The sequence below is a fragment of the Leiobunum rupestre genome, chromosome 7 (assembly GCF_980474605.1).
Source record: "Leiobunum rupestre chromosome 7, qqLeiRupe1.1.hap1, whole genome shotgun sequence".
Lineage (NCBI taxonomy): Eukaryota > Metazoa > Arthropoda > Arachnida > Opiliones > Sclerosomatidae > Leiobunum > Leiobunum rupestre.
In genome coordinates this window covers 48,097,126-48,118,631 of record NC_143390.1, presented here as the reverse complement: position 1 = coordinate 48,118,631, position 21,506 = coordinate 48,097,126, and the positions used below count along the sequence as shown (strand labels likewise).

The 21,506-nt window shown below is 35.3% G+C and overlaps 3 protein-coding genes across 7 annotated transcripts in view; 2 read left to right on the top strand and 1 right to left on the bottom strand.

Moving 5' to 3' along the window:
* The window catches only part of LOC149936586 (uncharacterized), a 28,772-nt gene extending 20,262 nt beyond the window's left edge, over positions 1 to 8,510 (top strand). For 4 of the 5 annotated variants that reach the window (XM_090154697.1, XM_090154698.1, XM_090154700.1 and 1 more), the window contains 17 exons: positions 20 to 634; positions 717 to 830; positions 903 to 1,538; positions 1,621 to 1,734; positions 1,806 to 2,378; positions 2,447 to 2,560; positions 2,633 to 3,205; positions 3,274 to 3,387; positions 3,457 to 4,089; positions 4,172 to 4,285; positions 4,358 to 4,822; positions 4,884 to 5,081; positions 5,475 to 5,588; positions 5,660 to 5,989; positions 6,941 to 7,135; positions 7,223 to 7,333; positions 7,405 to 8,510. In XM_090154697.1, the coding sequence (XP_090010823.1) occupies positions 20 to 634; positions 717 to 830; positions 903 to 1,538; positions 1,621 to 1,734; positions 1,806 to 2,378; positions 2,447 to 2,560; positions 2,633 to 3,205; positions 3,274 to 3,387; positions 3,457 to 4,089; positions 4,172 to 4,285; positions 4,358 to 4,822; positions 4,884 to 5,081; positions 5,475 to 5,588; positions 5,660 to 5,989; positions 6,941 to 7,135; positions 7,223 to 7,333; positions 7,405 to 8,340 (5,949 nt within the window). In that variant the 3' untranslated portion in view covers positions 8,341 to 8,510. The remainder of the gene's footprint in view (positions 1 to 19; positions 635 to 716; positions 831 to 902; positions 1,539 to 1,620; positions 1,735 to 1,805; positions 2,379 to 2,446; positions 2,561 to 2,632; positions 3,206 to 3,273; positions 3,388 to 3,456; positions 4,090 to 4,171; positions 4,286 to 4,357; positions 4,823 to 4,883; positions 5,082 to 5,474; positions 5,589 to 5,659; positions 5,990 to 6,940; positions 7,136 to 7,222; positions 7,334 to 7,404) is intronic. The other variant, XM_090154699.1, reaches the window with a different exon arrangement.
* Positions 8,511 to 8,801: 291 nt separating this feature from the next.
* Positions 8,802 to 11,463, bottom strand: LOC149936585 (transcription factor IIIB 50 kDa subunit-like). Its single transcript, XM_090181592.1, has 3 exons — positions 11,362 to 11,463; positions 10,490 to 10,951; positions 8,802 to 9,463 (listed from the first exon to the last, which is right to left on the bottom strand). Exons 1-3 carry the CDS (start codon positions 11,431 to 11,433, stop codon positions 8,849 to 8,851), a joined length of 1,149 nt encoding a protein of 382 aa, XP_090037718.1. The 5' UTR covers positions 11,434 to 11,463; the 3' UTR covers positions 8,802 to 8,848.
* A 7,114-nt stretch (positions 11,464 to 18,577) lies between these two features.
* Positions 18,578 to 20,238, top strand: Rbm13 (RNA-binding motif protein 13). Its single transcript, XM_090180977.1, has 8 exons — positions 18,578 to 18,673; positions 18,738 to 18,784; positions 19,035 to 19,144; positions 19,215 to 19,431; positions 19,491 to 19,620; positions 19,697 to 19,822; positions 19,889 to 19,951; positions 20,054 to 20,238. The coding sequence occupies exons 1-8, from the start codon at positions 18,659 to 18,661 to the stop codon at positions 20,183 to 20,185; spliced, it is 840 nt and encodes a 279-aa protein (XP_090037103.1). The 5' UTR covers positions 18,578 to 18,658; the 3' UTR covers positions 20,186 to 20,238.
* Positions 20,239 to 21,506: the final 1,268 nt, after the last annotated feature.

Sequence of the window (21,506 nt, the reverse complement as noted above, 5' to 3'; positions counted from 1 at the left end):
TGTAACTATTTATTTTTAGGCTTGTTTACTAACTCTGAATGTTAGCCCACTTGGCCAAGCAAAGGACTTTCCCACTGAAACCAAAGAGGCATTTGCAGCACTTATAAATGAAATACCATTGATTGTGAAACATTCTTTTGAAAGTGAAACTTCGTTTGTGGTTGATTTGGAAGATGAGGAGGGTAATGATATTGCCCAGTTGTTGGTTGCCAGTCATTTGGCTGAGGCAGTTGATGTACCAAAATCAAATAAATTGCCAGCGGAGGTTGAACCAAAATTTAGTATTATAGATATCCAAGTTGATACAAACAAATCAGAGGAAGAAATTCCTAACACTACCACTTCTAGTCAAAATTCAAAGATATTAGTAGAAAATTCGATAGTTAAGCCAGTTGAATTTTCAGTGTTACCAAAACAAATTGTTCAGTCTGGAGAAAAAGTGGTTTTGTGCTTTGGAGATGATCCGTGTCAATTTTATGTACAAAAAATTTCCGCTCTTGAAGATCTCACATTTATAACTAATACTCTTCAAACTGGAATTAGCGAAGTTTCAAAAATTAGTAATCCAAAAGTGGGCCATTTGTGTTGTGCCAAATTTGAAGATGGTGCTTGGTACAGATCAAAAATAGCGAAGGTGAATAGTCATCTCTCTTTCCTTAATTTTTCAATATGTAGCTTAAGCACAATTTCTTAAACTTCCAAACTAATACTTGTAGGATCTTGGTAATGGAAATGTTGAAGTTTACTTCTTAGACTTTGGAAATGTGGAGATTGCTTCTTGTTCCAATTTAGTAACTCTTCCTCAGAACTTTTTAAATTTTCCTCCTCTAGTAAGTATTTTGAACCGTAACTTGAAGCTTCTTTTAATATTACCGTAACATTTTGTTACTATTTATTTTCAGGCTTATTTACTAACTCTGAATGTTAGACCACTTGGCCAAGCAAAGGACTTTCCCACTGAAACCAAAGAGGCATTTACGGCCCTTTTAAATGAAATACCATTGATTGTGAAACATGCTTTTGAAAGTGAAACTTCGTTTGTGGTTGATTTGGAAGATGAGGAGGGTAATGATATTGCCCAGTTGTTAGTTTCCAGTCATTTGGCTCAGACAGTTGATGCACCAAAATCAAATAAATTACCAGCGGAGGTTGAACCAAAATCGAGTATTGCAGATCTCAAAGTTGATACAAACAAATCAGACGAGAAATTTATTATCTCTAAAGAAGAAATTCCTAACACTACCACTTCTAGTCAAAATTCAAAGATATCAGTTGAAAATTCTATAGTTAAGCCAGTTGAATTTTCAGTGTTACCAAAACAAACTATTCAGTCTGGAGAAAAAGTGCTTTTGTGCTTTGGAGATGATCCGTGTCAATTTTATGTACAAAAACTCTCCAATCTTGAAGATCTCACATTTATATCCAATACTCTTCAAACTGGAATTAGCGAAGCTCCAAAAATTGTTAATCCAAACGTGGGCCATTTATGTTGTGCCAAATTTGAAGATGGTGCTTGGTACAGGTCAAAAATAGCTAAGGTGAATAGTCATCTCTCTTTCCTTTATTTTTCAATATGTAGCTTAAGCACAATTTCTTAAACTACCTAACTAATACTTGTAGGATCTTGGTAATGGAAATGTTGAAGTTTACTTCTTAGACTTTGGAAATGTGAAGATTGCTTCTTGTTCCAATTTAGTAACTCTTCCGCAGAATTTTCTAAATTTTCCTCCTCTAGTAAGTATTTTGAACTGTAACTTGAAGCTTCTTTGATATTACTGAAACATGTTGTAACTATTTATTTTTAGGCTTATTTACTAACTCTGAATGTTAGCCCACTTGGCCAAGCAAAGGACTTTCCCACTGAAACCAAAGAGGCATTTACGGCCCTTATAAATGAAATACCATTGATTGTGAAACATGGTTTTGAAAGTGAAACTTCGTTTGTGGTTGATTTGGAAGATGAGGAGGGCAACGATATTGCCAAGTTACTGGTTGCCAGTCATCTGGCTGAAACTGTTACAGTAACAAAATTAAATGTTGAGGACTCTCAAGTCAAGTTGGAAGAATCACCCAGTAGTGCTAACACTACTAGTCGTGACTTGGAGGTATCAGTTAAAAATACTGCTGTCCAGCCAGTTGAATTTTCAATGCTGCCAAAACAAATGGTTCAAGCGGGAGATAAAGTGACTCTGTGCTTTGGTGATGACCCACTTCAATTTTATGTCCAAAAACTCTCTACTCTTGAAGATCTTGTGTTTATAACCACTACTCTTCAAACTGGTATTAGTGAAGCTTCAAAAATCATTAATCCCAAAGTTGGCCATTTGTATTGTGCCAAATTTGAAGATGGTGCGTGGTATAGAATAAAAATAGCGAAGGTGAATAGTTATCTCTTTCTAATTTTTTTTAAGCACAATTTCTTAAACTACCAAACCAATACTTGTAGGATCTTGGTAACGGAAAAGTTGAAGTTTACTTCTTAGACTTTGGAAATGTGGAGATTGCTCCTTGTACCAATTTAGTAACTCTTCCGCAGATATTTTTAAATTTTCCTCCTCTAGTAAGTATTTTGAACTGTAACTTGAAGCTTCTTTTGATATTACTGAAACATGTTGTAACTATTTATTTTTAGGCTTATTTACTAACTCTGAATGTTAGCCCACTTGGCCAAGCAAAGGACTTTCCCACTGAAACCAAAGAGGCATTTACGGCCCTTATAAATGAAATACCACTGATTGTGAAACATTCTTTTGAAAGTGAAACTTCGTTTGTGGTTGATTTGGAAGATGAGGAGGGCAACGATATTGCCAAGTTACTGGTTGCCAGTCATCTGGCTGAAACTGTTACAGTAACAAAATTAAATGTTGAGGACTCTCAAGTCAAGTTGGAAGAATCACCCAGTAGTGCTAACACTACTAGTCGTGACTTGGAGGTATCAGTTAAAAATACTGCTGTCCAGCCAGTTGAATTTTCAATGCTGCCAAAACAAATGGTTCAAGCGGGAGATAAAGTGACTCTGTGCTTTGGTGATGACCCACTTCAATTTTATGTCCAAAAACTCTCTACTCTTGAAGATCTTGTGTTTATAACCACTACTCTTCAAACTGGTATTAGTGAAGCTTCAAAAATCATTAATCCCAAAGTTGGCCATTTGTATTGTGCCAAATTTGAAGATGGTGCGTGGTATAGAATAAAAATAGCGAAGGTGAATAGTTATCTCTTTCTAATTTTTTTTAAGCACAATTTCTTAAACTACCAAACCAATACTTGTAGGATCTTGGTAACGGAAAAGTTGAAGTTTACTTCTTAGACTTTGGAAATGTGGAGATTGCTCCTTGTACCAATTTAGTAATTCTTCCACAGAAGGTTTTAAATTTTCCTCCTCTAGTAAGTATTTAGAACCGTAACTTGAAGCTTTTTTTAATATTACCGTAACATGTAACTATTTATTTGTAGGCTTATTTGCTAACTCTGAATGTTAGACCACTTGGCCAAGCAAAGTACTTTCCCACTGAAACCAAAGAGGCATTTACGGCCCTTATAAATGAAATACCACTGATTGTGAAACATTCTTTTGAAAGTGAAACTTCATTTGTGGTTGATTTGGAAGATGAGGAGGGTAATGATATTGCCCAGTTGTTGGTTGCCAGTCATCTGGCACAGACAGTTGATATACCAAAATCGAATAAATTACCAGCGGAGGTTGAACCAAAATTGAGTATTATAGATCTCCTAGTTGATACAAACAAATCAGATGAGGAACTAATCTCTAAAGAAGAAATTCCTAACACTACCACTTCTAGTCAAAATTCAAAGATATTAGTAGAAAATTCTATAGTTAAGAAAGTTGAATTTTCAGTGTTACCAAAACAAACTGTTCAGTCCGGAGAAAAAGTGGTGTTGTGCTTTGGAGATGATCCGTGTCAATTTTATGTTCAAAAAATTTCCTCTCTTGAAGATCTCGCATTTATAACCAATACTCTTCAAACTGGAATTAGCGAAGCTCCAAAAATTGTTAATCCAAAAGTGGGCCATTTATGTTGTGCACAATTTGAAGATGGTGCTTGGTACAGATCAAAAATAGCTAAGGTGAATAGTCATCTCTCTTTCCTTAATTTTTCAATATGTAGCTTAAGCACAATTTCTTAAACTACCAAACTAATACTTGTAGGATCTTGGTAATGGAAATGTTGAAGTTTACTTCTTAGACTTTGGAAATGTGGAGATTGCTTCTTGTTCCAATTTAGTAACTCTTCCCCAGAACTTCTTAAATTTTCCTCCTCTAGTAAGTATTTTGAACCGTAACTTGAAGCTTCTTTTGATATTACTGAAACATGTTGTAACTATTTATTTTTAGGCTTATTTTCTAAATCTGAATGTTAGACCACTTGGCCAAGCAAAGGACTTTCCCACTGAAACCAAAGAGGCATTTACGGCCCTTATAAATGAAATACCATTGATTGTGAAACATTCTTTTGAAAGTGAAACTTCCTTTGTTGTTGATTTGGAAGATGAGGAAGGTAACGATATTGCCAAGTTACTTGTTGCCAGTCATCTGGCTGAAACTGTTATAGTAAATGTTGAGGACTCTCAAGTCAAATTTGAAGAATCACCGAGTAGTGCTAACACTACCAGTCTTGATTTAAATGGTATAGAATTTACAAAAATACCATCAAAACCAACTGAAGTTATAAAGAACAATCCCAAAGAAGTTGTTACACAGAGTCCAGATCGAAAGGTTGTTGGTGAAACAGATGCGTTGAATAATGTATACAAAGTTTTGAATAAACTTCCAGAACAAAATCTTTGTATTGGAGATAAGGTATTAAATTTTTCACATAGTTTATTTTTCTGAAGATAGTAACTCTTGAAAACTTTTTTAGGTATCTTTAATTTATGACAGTGATCCTTGCCATTTTTTTGTGCAAAAACACTCTGAACTTGGAGATCTGGAACATATTACCAGAGTTCTTCAGAATGATATGGTAGGAAGTCAAAACATTCCATTCAAACCACAAATAGGACTTCTTTGTTCTGCAAAATACACGGATTTGACTTGGTATAGAGCAAGAATACTAAAGGTATTTTTTGTATTTAAGTTTCATTTCTAAATTTTTTGTGAGAATTGAAAGTGTTAATGCAATTAGTGTCAGTTTATCCAAGTAACTATAATAGCCTTGGAAACAAGTTGATCAACTTCTCAAGTTACAATAGCTAATGAAATTGAGTGCCGTTATTGCTCATTTTGTCTTTGCATGCATAAATAAGATAAATTTCATTAGCAATAATGAAAATATAATATAGTTTAAGCTAACATTGTTAGTATAGTATATAGTTGTCCAATTATTATACTCTTAAAACGGTTTTCTGGCACCCGTATTATTGTTTTTTTTTTAAATTCATACCTTTTTAATAGAGCCCAAAATTGGTTTAAATAATTACTGAAATTTTTACTTAAACCATTGTCTTATTAGGAATTAGGCAATGACAATTTTGAGGTTTACTTTTTGGACTTTGGGAATAAAGAGGAACTCAGTACCTCATCTTTGTATTATCTGCCATCAGAGCTTAGCAGTTTTCCTGAAATGGTAAGATAGGAAACTTAAATTCTCAGTGGTTCTTGGTAGTTTTTAAGTTTAATAAATTTTTGGTGCTTTAGGCGTACTGTTTGAAACTAAAAGTTTGCCCTCTGAACAATGAAGGCCAGTTCTCTTTGGAATTAAAGGAGGCTTTTTACTCTTTGATCAATGAATATCCATTGATTGTGAAATACGTGAGGAAGGAAGGTACCTCCTTCATTGTTGAGCTGAAAGATGAAGAAGGAAATGAAATTGCGGATTTACTTATTTCTAACAACTTGGCCCAAGAGTTGTCAGAATCCAAAGATTCCATTATTGCTCAATGTCCTGCTGACCTTAAGCCAATTGAAATTGTTAAACCACATTTCAAAACTTCATTACCAAAACAGTGTCTGAAATTCAATGATCAAGTATGTTTATTAATCCAAGGACATAAGTAATGATACAACTATCAGTATGACACCTGTGTAGATTTGTCCCGGCATTTTTTACTACCTCTTTTGAACTGGAAATAGAAGAATTTGCAAACCTAATGGAAAATTTAGTATTCCATAGGTTTCTTATAGGCCTGTGCGAGTACTCGGGTCCGAGTCTAGAGTCGAGTACTTGGACTCTCAACCTGTTTTTCTACCAGAGGCTGAAAAATTACTCTAAGTGGACTCGAGCTAGTAGAAAAAGTTTTGATGAGTCAGTTTTTTATTGTCCAGACGAGTCAGTTATTCCCGGAATGGTGCTACAGTAGCTGTTTTAGTGCTCACAGTTTGATGGAGATCACAAGGCTCACCTTTTAGTTTTACTTTCTTGACCTCTATTCCGGGTTTTTAGACTAATTTGAGTAACTTCAAGCTGAAAATGCGTAAATAAACAAATTTTGGCCTCTAATAAGACTTGACTGGAAATTCTAAACTAAATGAGATACGACACCATATTTAAGGACTCAAGCGAGTTGAACTTTCAAAGGCTCGAGACACATTCCAAGTCTCATTTTTCAGGACTCTGGATAAGACTCGAAACTCAAAAAACAGAGCTCGCACAGTACTAGTTTCTCTATTCCAATTTGTCAGCTTCATTCAAATTCTGCGTGTTTGATTATTATCAGAAAATTGAGGCTGATAAACTCCACCATAAGTTTTAAATTAAAAAATTATTAACTCTGAAGACGAAACTAGTATTGGTAATAATCAAATTTACATTTTGACTCGATAATTTGCCCAATTAAACTTTTGTTATCTGTGTGAAATCATTTGAAATTTTTGATCATTTTATGAACCAGGTTAATACTATAGGCTATTATATTTGTCAAATCCAATATGAAAGAACCCTAGTAAGTTACATTTAATACTAAATTAATATTTATCAAGGTAATTTTGTGCTATGGCGATGATCCGTTGAAATTTTACGTTCAAAAATTATCTGACAATGAAAAACTTAGCACTATAACAGAAGTCCTTCAAAATAATATAATTCAATATGATAATGCTTCTACAATTACTGTGAATAGTTTCTGCTCAGCTAAGTTCGAAGATGGTCTGTGGTACAGAGCTAAAATTGAAAAGGTAATAGATTGCTTTTCTGTAATCGCCTAGTATTTGAAATAAAACTAAATTGTAACGTAGGATTTAAATTTTCCCAACTAACTCTAGGTCATAGATGATTCTGTTGAAGTATATTTCCTGGATTTTGGAAATAAAGCCAAAATTGATATTTCATGCTTAAATCACCTTCCAGAGAAATTGCATACATACTCTGCATTGGTAAATTATTTCCAGTCATATTAAATAATGTTGCTTTGTATATTTCTCTAATAATTATAGATTTATTACAGGCATATAGTTTGAAATTGAGAGTTTGTCCACTGGATAAAGAATTTTCCCAAGAAGCGAAAGATTCCTTTCTCTCTTTAGTCAATGGAATTATTTTAGTAGTTAAAGCATCATCCGAATGTCAGGATGATAATTCATTTATCGTTGAACTTACAGATACAGAAGGAAATGATATTGCAGATTTATTAGTCACAAATCAATTAGCTCGTTCTTTACCTACTCATAAAGTGGTAAATGTATTGAATAATGTGTCAAAATTACCTCAAGTGCCCTTGATAAATAAAACCAGTTTCTTAAATGATACATCTACGAAAGTTAGAGATTCTAGCGATAAACAAAGTTCTTTCAAAAAAATATCTGATCAAAATACAGATATTTGTGATATATCAAGTACCTTGCCATTTACGCCACTATGTACTGGTTATGAAGAAGCTGTGATTGTGACACACGTTTCTCAATTAAATTTTTATGTTCAGAGAGAAAGTCACAGAGAAGATATTGAAAGATTGATGGGGAATATGCAAAAGTTTTGTTCCAATAAAAATACGATAGAAGAATTGCCAAAAGTAGGGGACTTGCTTTCAGGTCGTTTTACTGATGGCATATGGTACAGAGTACTAATTATTTCTGTAAAGGGATGGAATGACATAGAGGTTCTCTTTATTGACTATGGAAACCGAGATAAAGTAGTTATGAGTGACCTTAAACCTTTCCCGAAACAAGGCTTGAAATATCAACCATTTGCGTATTCAGTTTGTTTTAAGGATGTATTTGAATACAATGAAGAGTTAAAACGGCTACTGATGAATGAAAATTGGGAAATGAAAGTAATGGGTCACTGTTCATCTCTACCGAAGACTGTTATAGCCGAGTTGAAAAGCGTGTCAGAACTCACTAACAAGATTTTACGAAGCAAAATCATACCAAGTACGCAGTAAGACTAACTTTACAATTTAAAAGTAGAAAATGGCATTCTCCAATATTAAATTTCTGAAACTATTTATCTTATGAAAAAAATGTATAATTGATGTTAAAAATGATTATAATTGTTACTGACTATGCTGCACCATTATTAATAAATGTAGTTAAGTCCCTGTTGTTGTGTAGCATATCTCATAAATACTCTCAGTACCCATTCTCATATTTTGAAAAGAAAAAATTTTTACTAACTATTGTGTTACCACAGAGATAATTAATTACGCTAAGACACTACTTTCTGTTTAACCCTCAAATGGTAATTAACAGAGGACCTGAAAATTCATTGTTATTGTTTTTCAACAGAAGTAGTATTAGGCTTTCTAAAATATTTTTGATAATAATTTTGTTTGACTTTATCAAAGTGATGATAAAATAAATTAAATTTTATTAATACCCAATTGAATTGCAATCGATTTAGTACATGTTGCAAACGTTTATTGAAATATACTACACTAATCACAAATTTGTTTATACAGCCTGTATGAAGGTTTCCTTAAATAATACTTCACTCTTAGAACAAATATAAGACTCTATTTCCTTATCACAAATTTCTTCTGAAATGTTGGGATTAAAAGGTTCAGATTTTAGTCTTTTTTTGGGTGACTTACGAAAAATTTTGTATCCCATTTCTTTACTCTCCAAATTTTTCAAACTTTCCTCATTTTTCATTTCATCTATTACTTTTAACCTTAAAGTGTTGCTGTATTTTAAAATGTCACTCAAATAGTTAGAAACATTGCTATTTTTAATTTCATTATCATCTAACCAAGGTAATTTACTACCTAATTTAACTAAAGCCGCTGATAGTTCCCTAATAAAACCCTGAATACTGTACTGATCAGTTATATTAACCATCTTAAAAAATGTTTTAGCAGAAATGTTTGCTCTTTCAGGGGAAAGAGATTTCCACACTAAAAATGTTGCACCAAATATACATGCTCTTGGTGAGCGTCCACCGGATAACCAACAGTCTCTACACAATTCTAGCACAGTCAAAGTTTTTTCAATCAAAGTTTTTCTTTCACTGTCTGCAAATTTTAAATCAACATGAAATGTGTCAACTAGCTCTTCTATTGGTGGTGCCTGTAAAATAGATTATGTAAGTATTAAAGGCATCAATGGAGGAAATATAAAAATTACAAAAATAGTTTGTGTAACACAATGATTAATAGGTATATTAATATCAACAGGTATAAGCTTACATTTATTTCAGCTATGAATATTCAACTCTTGCATTACCCTATGGTCCCCTCTTCAAAAGCAAAAGGCAGAGCTTTTTTTTGGGCTTTCACTTGTGACCAATGAAATGGCGCAAATTGTCCCCTGGGGTTTAAAGAAAGTACCTGCAGCTATCACTTTCATAAGTTTCGTTACTATAATTTATGTAAAAAAACTTTGTGGCTATACACATTTTATAATAGCACGAAACCAGTTTTACAATAAAATAAGAATTGAAAATGTTCACTGGAGTTGTCAGGATTTTATACCCAGTATGACAGTCGAGCATATGGCCATCAAGCCACAAGAAAAGCAAACATTTTGCATCACGTTTTGTAAACAAAAATTAGGCTGAAATCAAAATAAGAGTAGCCAAAATCACCAAGGCCTGTTATTCTCAAAGTTTTAGTTAAAGGGGTCCCTCACTCACAACAGGGGAAGGCATAGGGGTCACAAAAAAACTGGTTTTCAAGCACACTGCAAGTCTGGATTTTATGTTGCCCCTATGCCTCCCCCTGTTGCAAGTGATGGATCCCTTTAAGTAAAGGTAAATTTAATTGAAAAAAATTAGTATCATTTTCATTCTACTTTTAAGTAAGAAATCAATAGGTTCCTTAGGTGTTTCATAATGCCGTAACTGCTAATCACAGTTTTATGTTTTTAATAGGCTCCACCTAATTCTCCCTTGCTGCAAGAGGAGACCTAGGGTATTCCAGTTGAATATTCATTGTATAAGGGCCATTAAGTTTTATGAAAAATATGGACGTAAAAATTAATTAAGGTTTTGAAATTAAAAAATGCCCAGGCCTGATGTAATAGTTTTGAGACAAAGTTATCCACACCCATAACCGTAATATTAATTTTTAATAGAGGTTGGATATGTATACTTACTTGAAATGTTATGTTCAGATGCTTTGATAAAGTATGCATTGGTGCAGTAATTTCATCCTTAGTGCAATTCATAGTGCAACATATATTATTTATCGTGATAGGCCAAGCTCTTTCCCTCATTTTTAAGTAGATACAAACTGCTGCTAATTTTTCTTTGAAATTTATAACTTTTCCGTTTATAAACTTAGATTCAAATGCTAGTTTATAGAGATTTCTAGCTTCATCTGCCATGGAAGATGGTAAATGATAATGTGATGACAGTGTTGCTATAACTGATAGACCAGCTTTCAGGCCTAGGGACAGTTTGCAAGTAGCTGCACATCGTGAAATGCCCTTCGGAATGAACCTTACATTCAAATCTGTGTAGTGGGTGTTATTGCACACAGAGGTTAAGTGTTGCGTATCATGGGCTAGATTTCCAGCTTCAACTACAAGTCCACAGGAAATACATACAAGTTGTTTCTAAAAAATAATGAAGCTTTGTAAAAATTTTGAAGTAAACAAGTAAAAACCAGTCTCTCAAAATTGTTGTGAATCTAATTAAATGTAAGATTTAATGAGACATCAATGGCCTGCAATTCCCACAATGTATTCCCTTTACACAATTTAATTAATGGGTGGACCTAGATATGCCTGAAAATACTGCATTAAAAAAAATTGTAAAAAACCCCCTAGGTGAGGAAAAGGAGGATCACAAGCCTCATGAAAAATTTTGCAAACATCATGTAACTCTGGTTTGTAAACTGTTCTAACAATTTTAATCTAACTTTCTAAAAACATAATGTGAAAACTAAAATTAGTAAAATTATTGTCAGTTAAATTAAGATTTAAAAATCCTTAAATGCAAGTAGAGTAGCACGGAGCATAGTTACCTCTCCATGGTTGTTGTCTTCTTCTACGGAATTTTCTGACTTACAATTTACGCAGTTTAATTTAATCGACATGTTGTATATGAAAACTCAATTAGCATTCTTGTCAGTTTTAACAAGAAAATGATACACCCACATCTAGGGTATAGAACATTGAGTTGGGAATAAGAGGTACAACTAAATCTGGCTGGCGTGGGACCAATTTCGTTCCATAAGGAGACTATATCAACTTTATCGTTCTACCGTGGCGGCATCTGTCTCTAGTGGTGGCAACTATATTGCAATTGAATTCTTTCGCGAATCTGGGGCGCGTCAAGTTATCGAGATCTAAATCTTACCGTAAGATTTTGTTTTTGCAAGACAATTTCTTAGTTAAAAGAATTTAAAAAAGTGTCAAGTTGTCTATCAATTTTCTTCGATAAGCTGGATTTGTAAAATAAGTAATACAACTTTAAGCCTTTTTGGAAATAATAGTTCCAAATAGTTAAATAATAGTTAAAAAAAAACGACAAAAACAATTACCAATATATTTACAATTTACAAGTCGTTGGAATTCTTCGGCGGAAACCTCAAAATTATAACTTATTCTCGTAATATCATCTTTTAGAGCTACGCCTAATAATTCATTGGCATTTGACGCCATCTTGAATCTTGTTAAAAACTACCTCGAAAGCGATCTTGGGAATCTCGCAAGATTTGTGAGATCAAAAGTTCTTGTTTCCGGTTTTGAAAATCGTCAAGTTAGCAAGATCGCAAGAAATCTTGCATTTCTTGCCAGAAATATTAATAACTTGACGTACCCCTGATGCGAAATTGAAATGTATGATTTCTCGTAACAAACAAACCTTTGAAGTTGTTTAAAAATAATTTTATTTTGTCAACACGATCCTTTTTAACTCAAGTTACGGTGAGTTAGCAGTTAGCTAATAATTATTTTTTTAGCCATATAACTTTACAAAATATAGATGGCGCTACCACCTAATTATAAAGATGAATTTCGTACAGTCTTATCAGAACAGGTCCCGCGTAACCATGGCAACCGAAATCGTAATTGTAATTCTAGCAGTATTATTCCATATTCAATGGTATAGAATGTCAGCTGTTTTAAATATAAAAAATCGGTGAATCGAATGAACATGCGTTTTTCGGAGTGTAATATGCTTTAAAAGCGTTTCCGCGATTTGCGCTTCTCCTATTGCATAATGATGACAGCATGATGAGAAGCATAAAAAAGGCGTTGACGCCTTAGTAAAATGTGAATTAAATAAATAATAAAAAAAAAATTATTCAGAGAAAATAAAAATAAGGGCTGGTTGGGTCTGAAAAGACCGCGAGCCCTAAATTATCTAAATAATACAATTCAATAATTATATTTCCGAGCTGTCAGGACACGGCCAACTTCGATCACGCGTACCGCGCTCCGCCTCGAATGATCGAATCTAATGTTAATTTGCGTGTATAAATAATCCCGATAGGGGCGCTACATACGACCAAAAACCTACTATCGCCAAAGGCGGGGAATACAAGCGAAATCGCGGGAAAATGTTTTTTCTTCGGTTTTCCACTTTCCTTTTCAGAAAAAAACAAGGTATAGTGAGTTAAACTATCTTTTCGCAATATATTTACGTATAATTCATAGTTTAAAAAAAATTACCTTATAAATATTAAATGAAGAAAAAGAGACGCGTTTTTTTACGCGAAGGTGCCATATACGGGGTACGTTCAGTCATAGAGAAAGAAGGAAGGGGAGAGATATTTAGAAAGGGGGCGACGTAAACTCGACCTTAGAGGAAGCTCGTACACTAACGCGCATCGCCGTTGCGCATCGTCATAATATGTGAGAATTTGAAACTTTGACCCACAGTGAAAGCTTGGAGGAGGGAAGTATTCTGGAGTGGAAAAGTCGGGCGCCACCTGCGGCTTTGTAAAATTCCCATCATGCACTTTTTGGTCGGACGTCATCAAGCCAGAATGATGGCAGATAAAGCTGAAGTCCGACCAAAAACCGGTAGTCTGTGTAATTCTAACAGCAATAGGCGGGAAAGGACGTTCTTATTACAGCTATGGGATTTTCCACTCCAGAATACTTCCCTCCTCCAAGGTGAAAGCTTGGATTAACAATAGTAGTGCCTACCTGGATATATCACTCTAGCTTTCCGCGTGCATTTCCTAAGTGTTTGTTACGGGTTCTGCCTTGTAAAAGGCTTCGTGTTACGGGAATTTCGGAAATTCTCCGTTAACTTCGCCAAAGCGGGTCTGCTGTCGCAAAAGTCATTTACTTGTCAGGATTTTTCCAAGTCATATATCCAGGTAGGCACTACTATTGTTAATCCAAGGTGAAAGAGACAGCTGTGGTTCTGCCACGTGCTTATAGGTAGTGAGTTTTTAATTAAAATGGTTTACCACACAAAGTGCTGCTATAAAAATTGCAATAGCAACACTAGATATACTAGTCAAGAAATTTAAATTATGCCATATAAAATTATAACTTACTTTTAGTTCTGTATTAAATTTTTACCGATTCTACCGAACTTTGGTAAGCCTTTGCCAAAAAACGCAAACGAACAGAGAAAGCTCTCTCTTGACTATGTCGTAGTTGCGCACAACGATGCGCGTTATTGTACAAGATTCCGTCGGTAACCATGGTAGCCATATGACGCGAAGAGCCACTTCGTGAAAAGGGGAAATACCTTGAAATTCGCCTTCACCATCTCTCCCCTTCCTTCTTTCTCTAGTCTAGGTTCCTTGCTCTATGCGTGTAGTTAATAGCGTTTACCCCCTTCCTGCCAGAACTCCGAAAACATAAGCTCCAAATTACCACCCTTCCCTACAGCAAAGGATGGAGGCCGATTTTTCTGTGGTTACGTGCCGAAAGTGGGTAATCGCTACGTTACAATAGCATCAAACTAAAAGCTTGAACATTATAAAATTAGCGTCTACTGACTGATGGAAAAGCTCAGCTAATTATGCATTTTTATAAACTTTGAACAGAAATGACCCTAATGAAAAATAAAATTAAAGTAAAAGCTAACTATGGTATGTGCGAAAGAGCAAGGCGCTGCTTAAGTTTTCAGTGTGGGCGAACGAGATGGGCGCCATTTTCCATTTAAAGTTAGTGCGAAAAAGAGAGGTGGCGCTTTCGTTTTTCAGTGCGGTAGAGCGAGCTAGGAGGATTCAAGTGTACCTGGAGAAGAAATTTGCATTCCCCCAACCAATACCTCGCGGTTCGTCTACGGCTGTAGCTGGGGGAGTCAAACACTTGGACATAACGTTTTTAGCGCCACCTACAAAGCTTCAGAGTAACCTAGGAGTTACCAAAAAATTCGTCTGCTAGACAGTATTTCGAACTTTAACGGTTTTTAGTTTAGGCCAAGTCGAAGAAAGTTGCCAGAAAACTATATAATTTCAAAGAAAGTTGCAATGAAGTTTTAAATTTAATTATGGGGAAATATTGTTGCTTCGACAAGTGTCGTAGCGATTCTAGGTGCCATAAAAATATAATTTCTTATCCGGTTCCTATACCGGGCAGCAGTGGCGTAGGAACGGGGGTACAGGGGTACAATGTACCCCCCTTAAAATTGGAAAGGGGCGCTAAATTGGTGTGAAAAGGGCGCCAAATTGTTTTAAGAGGGGCCTCAAAAAGCCTGTCGATGAGGGGGGGCCAAATTTAGCATCACAGCTGTACCCCCCTTAATCTAAAACGTTCCTACGCGCCTGCCGGGCAGAAATGGCAAAAACTAACCGCTATAATTCAAACTAGAAATAGAAGAAGAAAAAACCTCAACATGTAGTTCACTAGATGGCTCCGTTGTAGTTTTATGTCCAAGGGTTTGAGGCTTTGAGCAGCCTCTCCCGTGGCCCCCCGAATTCTTCTCCAGGTACACTTGAATCCTCATAGGAGCGAGAAGGACGCTATTTTCGATTTACAGTTATTGCGAAAGAGAGGGCACCTCTTTCGTTTTTCAGTGTGTGCGAATGAGATGGGTGCCATTTTAGATTTAAAGTTAGTGCGAAATAGAGGGCGCCCCTGTCGTTTTTCAGCGTGCGTGAACGATATGTGTGCGATTTTCGCTTTACAATTAGTGCGAAAGAGAGACGCGCCACTTTCGATTTACTGTGAGTGTGAAAGAGTGGGCACCACTTTCGTTTTTCAGTGTGCGCGAACGAGATCTGCGGGCGCCATTTTCAACTTACAATTAGTGTGAAAGAGAGTGGCGCTGCTTTTGTTTTTCAGTGTGCGCGAACGAGATGGGCTCCACTTTCGATTTACAGCTAGTGCAAAAGAGAGGGCACCACTTTCGTTTTTAATTCCTCTTGTGGCAGGAGAAAACTACAGCCTACAAGCATTAGGTAATCTCCCGTCAGTCTGAGAAAGCGAAGGACCTTTTTTCTTATGTAGAAATGAATACATTGATGATGCTACTTATTCAAAAAAGATGAGTTTCCCTAGGACTATCCGAAGTAGAGAGTTGAAATCCTGGCCACCACACTGCCTGGTCCAATCTCCTTCAGGCCAAGAAACGTTGTGTTTTTCTCTTAAATTCTGGAAGAGCTGCAAGATAAATACCGAATAGTATGTAATATCCGTAAAAAGTTTTATAATGATCAGTTGGTTTCGCTTTTCCATACTTGGGGGCCTATTCTGTAAATATTTGAAATCCAATTTTCGATCGAAAACTTGATTTCGAACTTCGAGATCTCGACGAATGGTATTCGGTAAAGATTTCGAATAAGCATAAATCAATGCAAATTGTCGAAGTCGATTTCGACATGGTATAGGGTATTGAGATCGAATTCCCAGTCGATTTTTTACAGGATTGCCTCACAGGTCTTACGATACTTAAAAACTCTGATGGTACCTTCGCGTCTTCAGCCTCTGAACTTTCTGCTGTCCTAAATGAGTTTTTACTTCTACTGTATATACTCAGGGCCCGATCCTACCTATCATTCGGTTATCTGTCAGTGGTGGCGGAATAGGGGAGGTACAGGGTTACGTTGTACCGTCCTAGATGTCGGGGGGGGGGTACAATCAAGGTATTTACCCCCCCCCAAATTGCTCTTCAAAAATAACATTTTAGTCGATAACTTTCCAAAACCCTCAGAAATAATAATTATATTATAATATAATAATATATTCGAATTAGACTATTTGCTAAACACTGCTCTATTGTCGTGAAAACCGCTAGCAAATATGTCATACAAATACATAATTTTCTTGGAGCGCTGTGGGCGGCCCCAGATTTTTACTTCTGTACCCCACCAAAAATTTTCTTTCCACCGCCACTGCTTAATGTTCCGAAATCCTCTGGTCCCTATGGTCCGGAGTGCACCACTTAAGTCCCTCCAAACACACTTGTCACCCACCTTGAAGTTCACATATACACCGCGAGAAAACTATGAGTGATGATATCACAGCGTAAAAATCGCACGTGCCGTGAAGATAAAGGGCCACACCGGCGTTTAAATAGGCGCTTCAATGAAACATCTTCAAACTTGTCACCTCTTAATAGAACGTCGTGTTTTTGCTAAGCCTTAATATGTCAAAAAAGCTACCTGGTTAAAAGGAAACACTTGTTATATACCGTACAAGTTAGTGAAAAGTTACCATTCTTTCAACAAGCACTATATAAACGGTAACTTGCAGGTCCTGGCTCTCGGAAATATAACTTATTGGCAATTTCCTTAAAGACTTTTTGTTGAAGCGTCTATCATTTTGATCTGTTTCACGCACTAGTTTCCAGAATAGGATTGGTCGTAAATTTGCTAGCTACTACGTGCTAAATTCCTAAATTCGGGACGAATTCTTTTAACGCCGGTGTGGCCATTTAAACTTGGGCTCGTGCCGCTGAGAAAGACATCCTTATACCATATGTAACATAATTACTCATAAGTATGCCACTGTACCATTATTCCATTCAAAAATCTTCACTAACGGTTTGTTTCACCACGAACCAGTAAAAAGATGGACTACGTTATATTTTAACCTTTTTATTCATCCTAGTAATTTTGGGAGTCACACTATTGACTACTAACATATGTATTTAAGCCAATGGAAAACCTCTAAATTGAGAAGGAATTTTTTGCGTCGGAATTTTAGTCAGCCCAATGTAGCTTTATTTAAATTTAAAAACTCGCTCGGTTTGTGCGGATGAAGTTAAATCTTGGAGGAATAAAACAAGTATACAGGAGTTGCGGAGTGCTGCGAAATCGGTTTCGTCAGTGACCGTGAACTCGCGCGAGACGGAGGGGTTCAAACGCGACTAGCGCCAACTGCATTCGGAATTTTGCAACTATTCTCATTTTATAGCATTGTTTTCGCTTCATCTGGTTTGTTTTATTCCTCCAAACAAATACGAGTCATTTTGGAAAAAGGCGCAAGGAATTTAGAAATGTTTCAAAACAAACCAGACGACGCGAAAACAATGCTATAAAATGAGAATAGTTGCAAAATTCCGTATGCAGTTGGCGCTAGTCGCGTTTGAACCCCTCCGTCTCGCGCGAGTTCACGGTCACTGACGAAACCGCTTTCGCAGCTCTCCGCAACTCCTGTATACTGGTTTTATTCCTCCAAGGTTAAATAATGAGTAATTTAGAAAAATAAAAAGTTGGAGAAAATAACCAATAACCAACCTTATAGATGTGCCAGAAAAGCTCAACCTGAATTTCAACTATTTTTTTCCAATAAACCTGCTTCTTTTATTTGACAATGCAAATTTATTATAGAACGTAAGTCTCCGAGAACTTCAATGATTTGCAAATTAATTACATTAACAGAACTTAACACTATATTGTAGTTCATTTTAGCTCCTAAGCCTTGGTAGTTCAAACTGGTTTGTTTACAAAAGAAATGGCCGTCAGTTTATCAGACGTAGAGCTAATTGTACGACGGCATAATCGGCATTTGAGATTCGATGACGTCAAATATGACATCAAATATGACGTCACATATTACGTAGGTACAGATGACGCAATATCTGTGAAACAAACCGTTAGTGAAGAAATAGAGCTAGTGGCATACTTATGAGTAATTATGTTACATATGCTTATTATATTTTTATTTTATGTAGGATTACAAAATACGAATGATAAAGTCTTATTGTTTCTTTTGTTTGAGACTGAGAAAAAATTTAACTGTAACTCTAGCATTAAAATTTTACTCAATCCCAACTCCATGGATTTTATCTCGACTTTGGGTGGTTTCTACGATAGAACTTTTACGATAATAGTCCGCTTTAATCTATCCTCCTAGCTTGCCTTTAATAGTCCTTGTTATTTAATAAAACACCACTCGTGTTGAAAAATGCAGCACGACGACGTAAGTTAATTTGGAATGTAATTTATAAATTTTCATCATGATTTTGAATTAGAATATTTTATAGGTAATTTGGAGTATTATAAAAGGGACCTTCTGTTCTTACAAAGTAAAGTGAGTATGTTTGTCGTGTACTCGTGTTGAATTTAAAGTTGACAAAGGCTTATAGAACGTTTGAAATTTTGTCGTGAAATGCTCGAATCTAGTAAAGCAGGAGTCATGACGATGTACAATAGAACTCGCGAGGATATTTAGTCGATCTCTAGACAAAAATATTTTAAAACTTTTTATTGGCAACTAGTATTAGAAATCGAACGACTTGATTATTCGTTTTTTTTTTATAAATTTTTCATTATTTTCAAAGCACTGCAACTCAGCAGTTTTGCAGAAATGAATATAATCTTACAGGATTATGTAACAGATCATCTTGCCCGTTGGCCAATAGCCAATATGCAACTATTAGAGAAGAAAATGGTAATTTTTTTGTACCTTTTCAAAATAATGTTTTTTTTTATTTAAATTGATGCGTTATTTCTTTTAAAAGGTATCTGTTATTTATACTTGAAAACTATAGAACGAGCCGCGTTTCCTGATAGGCTTTGGGAAAAAGTTAAACTATCTAAGAATTATGAAACAGCTTTGCAGCAAATAGATGAAAATTTAATTTACTGGCCTAGTTTCATCAAACATAAGTGTAAACAGCGCTTCACCAAAATTATTCAGTATATCATTCGTATGAGAAAGCTTAAGTTGAAGAGAGGGTAGGTTGATATCCCTTCATAGAACCAAGCCTAGTTTATTTATTTATTCTTTTTTAAAGGAAAAAACTAGTGCCTTTACAAAGAAAAATAGAACGAAGAGAAAAAAGGAGGGAAGAAAAAGCTCTAATAGCCGCAAGACTGGATAATGCAATTGAAAAAGAATTGCTCGAGAGATTAAAAAAAGGCACAGTAAGTTAAATATTGATATCAATTCTTTATTCTGATGTTAATTGATATTACTAATGTTGATTTATTATACCTTTAGTATGGTGATATATATAATTTTCCTCAACATGCCTTTGACAAGGCATTGAATAGCCAAGAAGTTGAGAGTGAATCTGAAGAAGAAGTTGAAGCGGAAAATGAAATGGAACTTGAAGAAGAGGATGAGGTTGTGGTTTTTTCTGTTTTATTTTAGGAGCTAGATGAAGCATTCTGAACATAAACTATTATTTAGGAAAGTGGGCAAGTGGAGTATGTTGCTGCAGATGATTTTGAAGAGAGTGATTCTGATATTGAGGTAAAGTTCACTTCAATGCTAATTTTATCACTCCCTTTTATCTGTTGAAGGCCTTTAATATTTGGAATGGGAATATTTGGCTAATACGAAGTGTTTATTTAGGATTGGAAGGAAAGTGAAGATGACGATGATGATGAAGAAGAGGAAAAGAAACCTACGAAGCATAAAAAAGCCAGAGTTGAAATTGAGTATGAGAATGAGCCATCAACTTCTAAAGGCTTCTCTCTTAGGTGATTCAAACAATTTGAGACTGGTTCTGTTTTGTAAATATAAAACATTTTATATTGAAAACAATATTTCATTTTAAGTACAACTTAAGCTCATTTATGCATAACTACATAGGCCAGACCAAAATTTACAGTAAGGCATCTATTTTGTTGATGTGATAATTATTATTATTATGTTACTTTATAGAAAGGCCTATAATAGGCCTTTCTATAAAGTATCACAGGTGATGTATCGATGACGTTTTACTATGAAGGGTAAATTCGAAGAGGTACCCTGGTTACAAGTATTAACTGAACCAGGAGTAAATAGGGGGAGTGGGTAACTCTGCATTGACATTTTTGAGAGATGGCACCTTTCAAGAATTTTCCCGCCTTTTCTCTCTCTCTTTTCTTTAGTTTTTATGCAGATGAATAAAATCAAAGAGGGAACTGCAATGTACAAGGCGTCTCAGCGCAGTAAATTGGCCCTATTTTTCGCTGGCGTTTGACTTTTAGTTGACCGTTAAGGCTTATTCTCAGTAATATTTTCACTTTTTGTAATGCAAAAACGTTTAATTTTGAATGCTTGGAGGAAATTGGAAATATGTAAGTGATATAAAACCAGGGTTCGAAAAAAGCCGGCTTTTTTATGAAAAAATCCAGACCAGTGGTTTTAATTGGCTATAACCAGTTTTTTTCGGATATAACCGGCTAAAATATAAACAGTACCTTTTACTTATGTAGGTAGAAATTGTCTGCAGTTATTGTCGTAAATAAGAAAATAAACAAATAAAGCGAAATAACTATATAAAATAACTGAATTCTTTTGATTTCCTCGGGAAATTCCCCCTAGTTTTTGTGCATGACGCACCGACAGAAGCGAGGCAGCGAACTTTGGAACTTTAAACCTACCGAAAAAGTGGTAAAAGTAAACCGGTTTCTAAATATGAAACAAAAAATAAACTAAATTTCTAAATAAAAACTATTAATTTACTAAAATAATCATATTGTAATTTTTTTTTGAAAAAGCCACAAAAATCTGAATTTTTTCAAGTGGCTATAACCGGTATGGCTTTTTCTATGCCAACCCTGTCTGGCTCACTAGTTACTGTTATCCCAAATGCCCAATCACAAAACTAAGTTCCTTTTTATCTTCGCCAGTATCAAATCCCTCTGTACATTTACACACTGCAAAGATAATCTATATTAGTGGTGTGCGAGTACTCGAAAATTGCGAGTACTCGTTATCGGGTCCGAGTCCGAGTACTCGATTCCCACGAAAAGGGTACATAATTACTCGAAGCGGACTCGAGTAAATAGATAATTTGAAAATTACTCGGCGAGTCTAA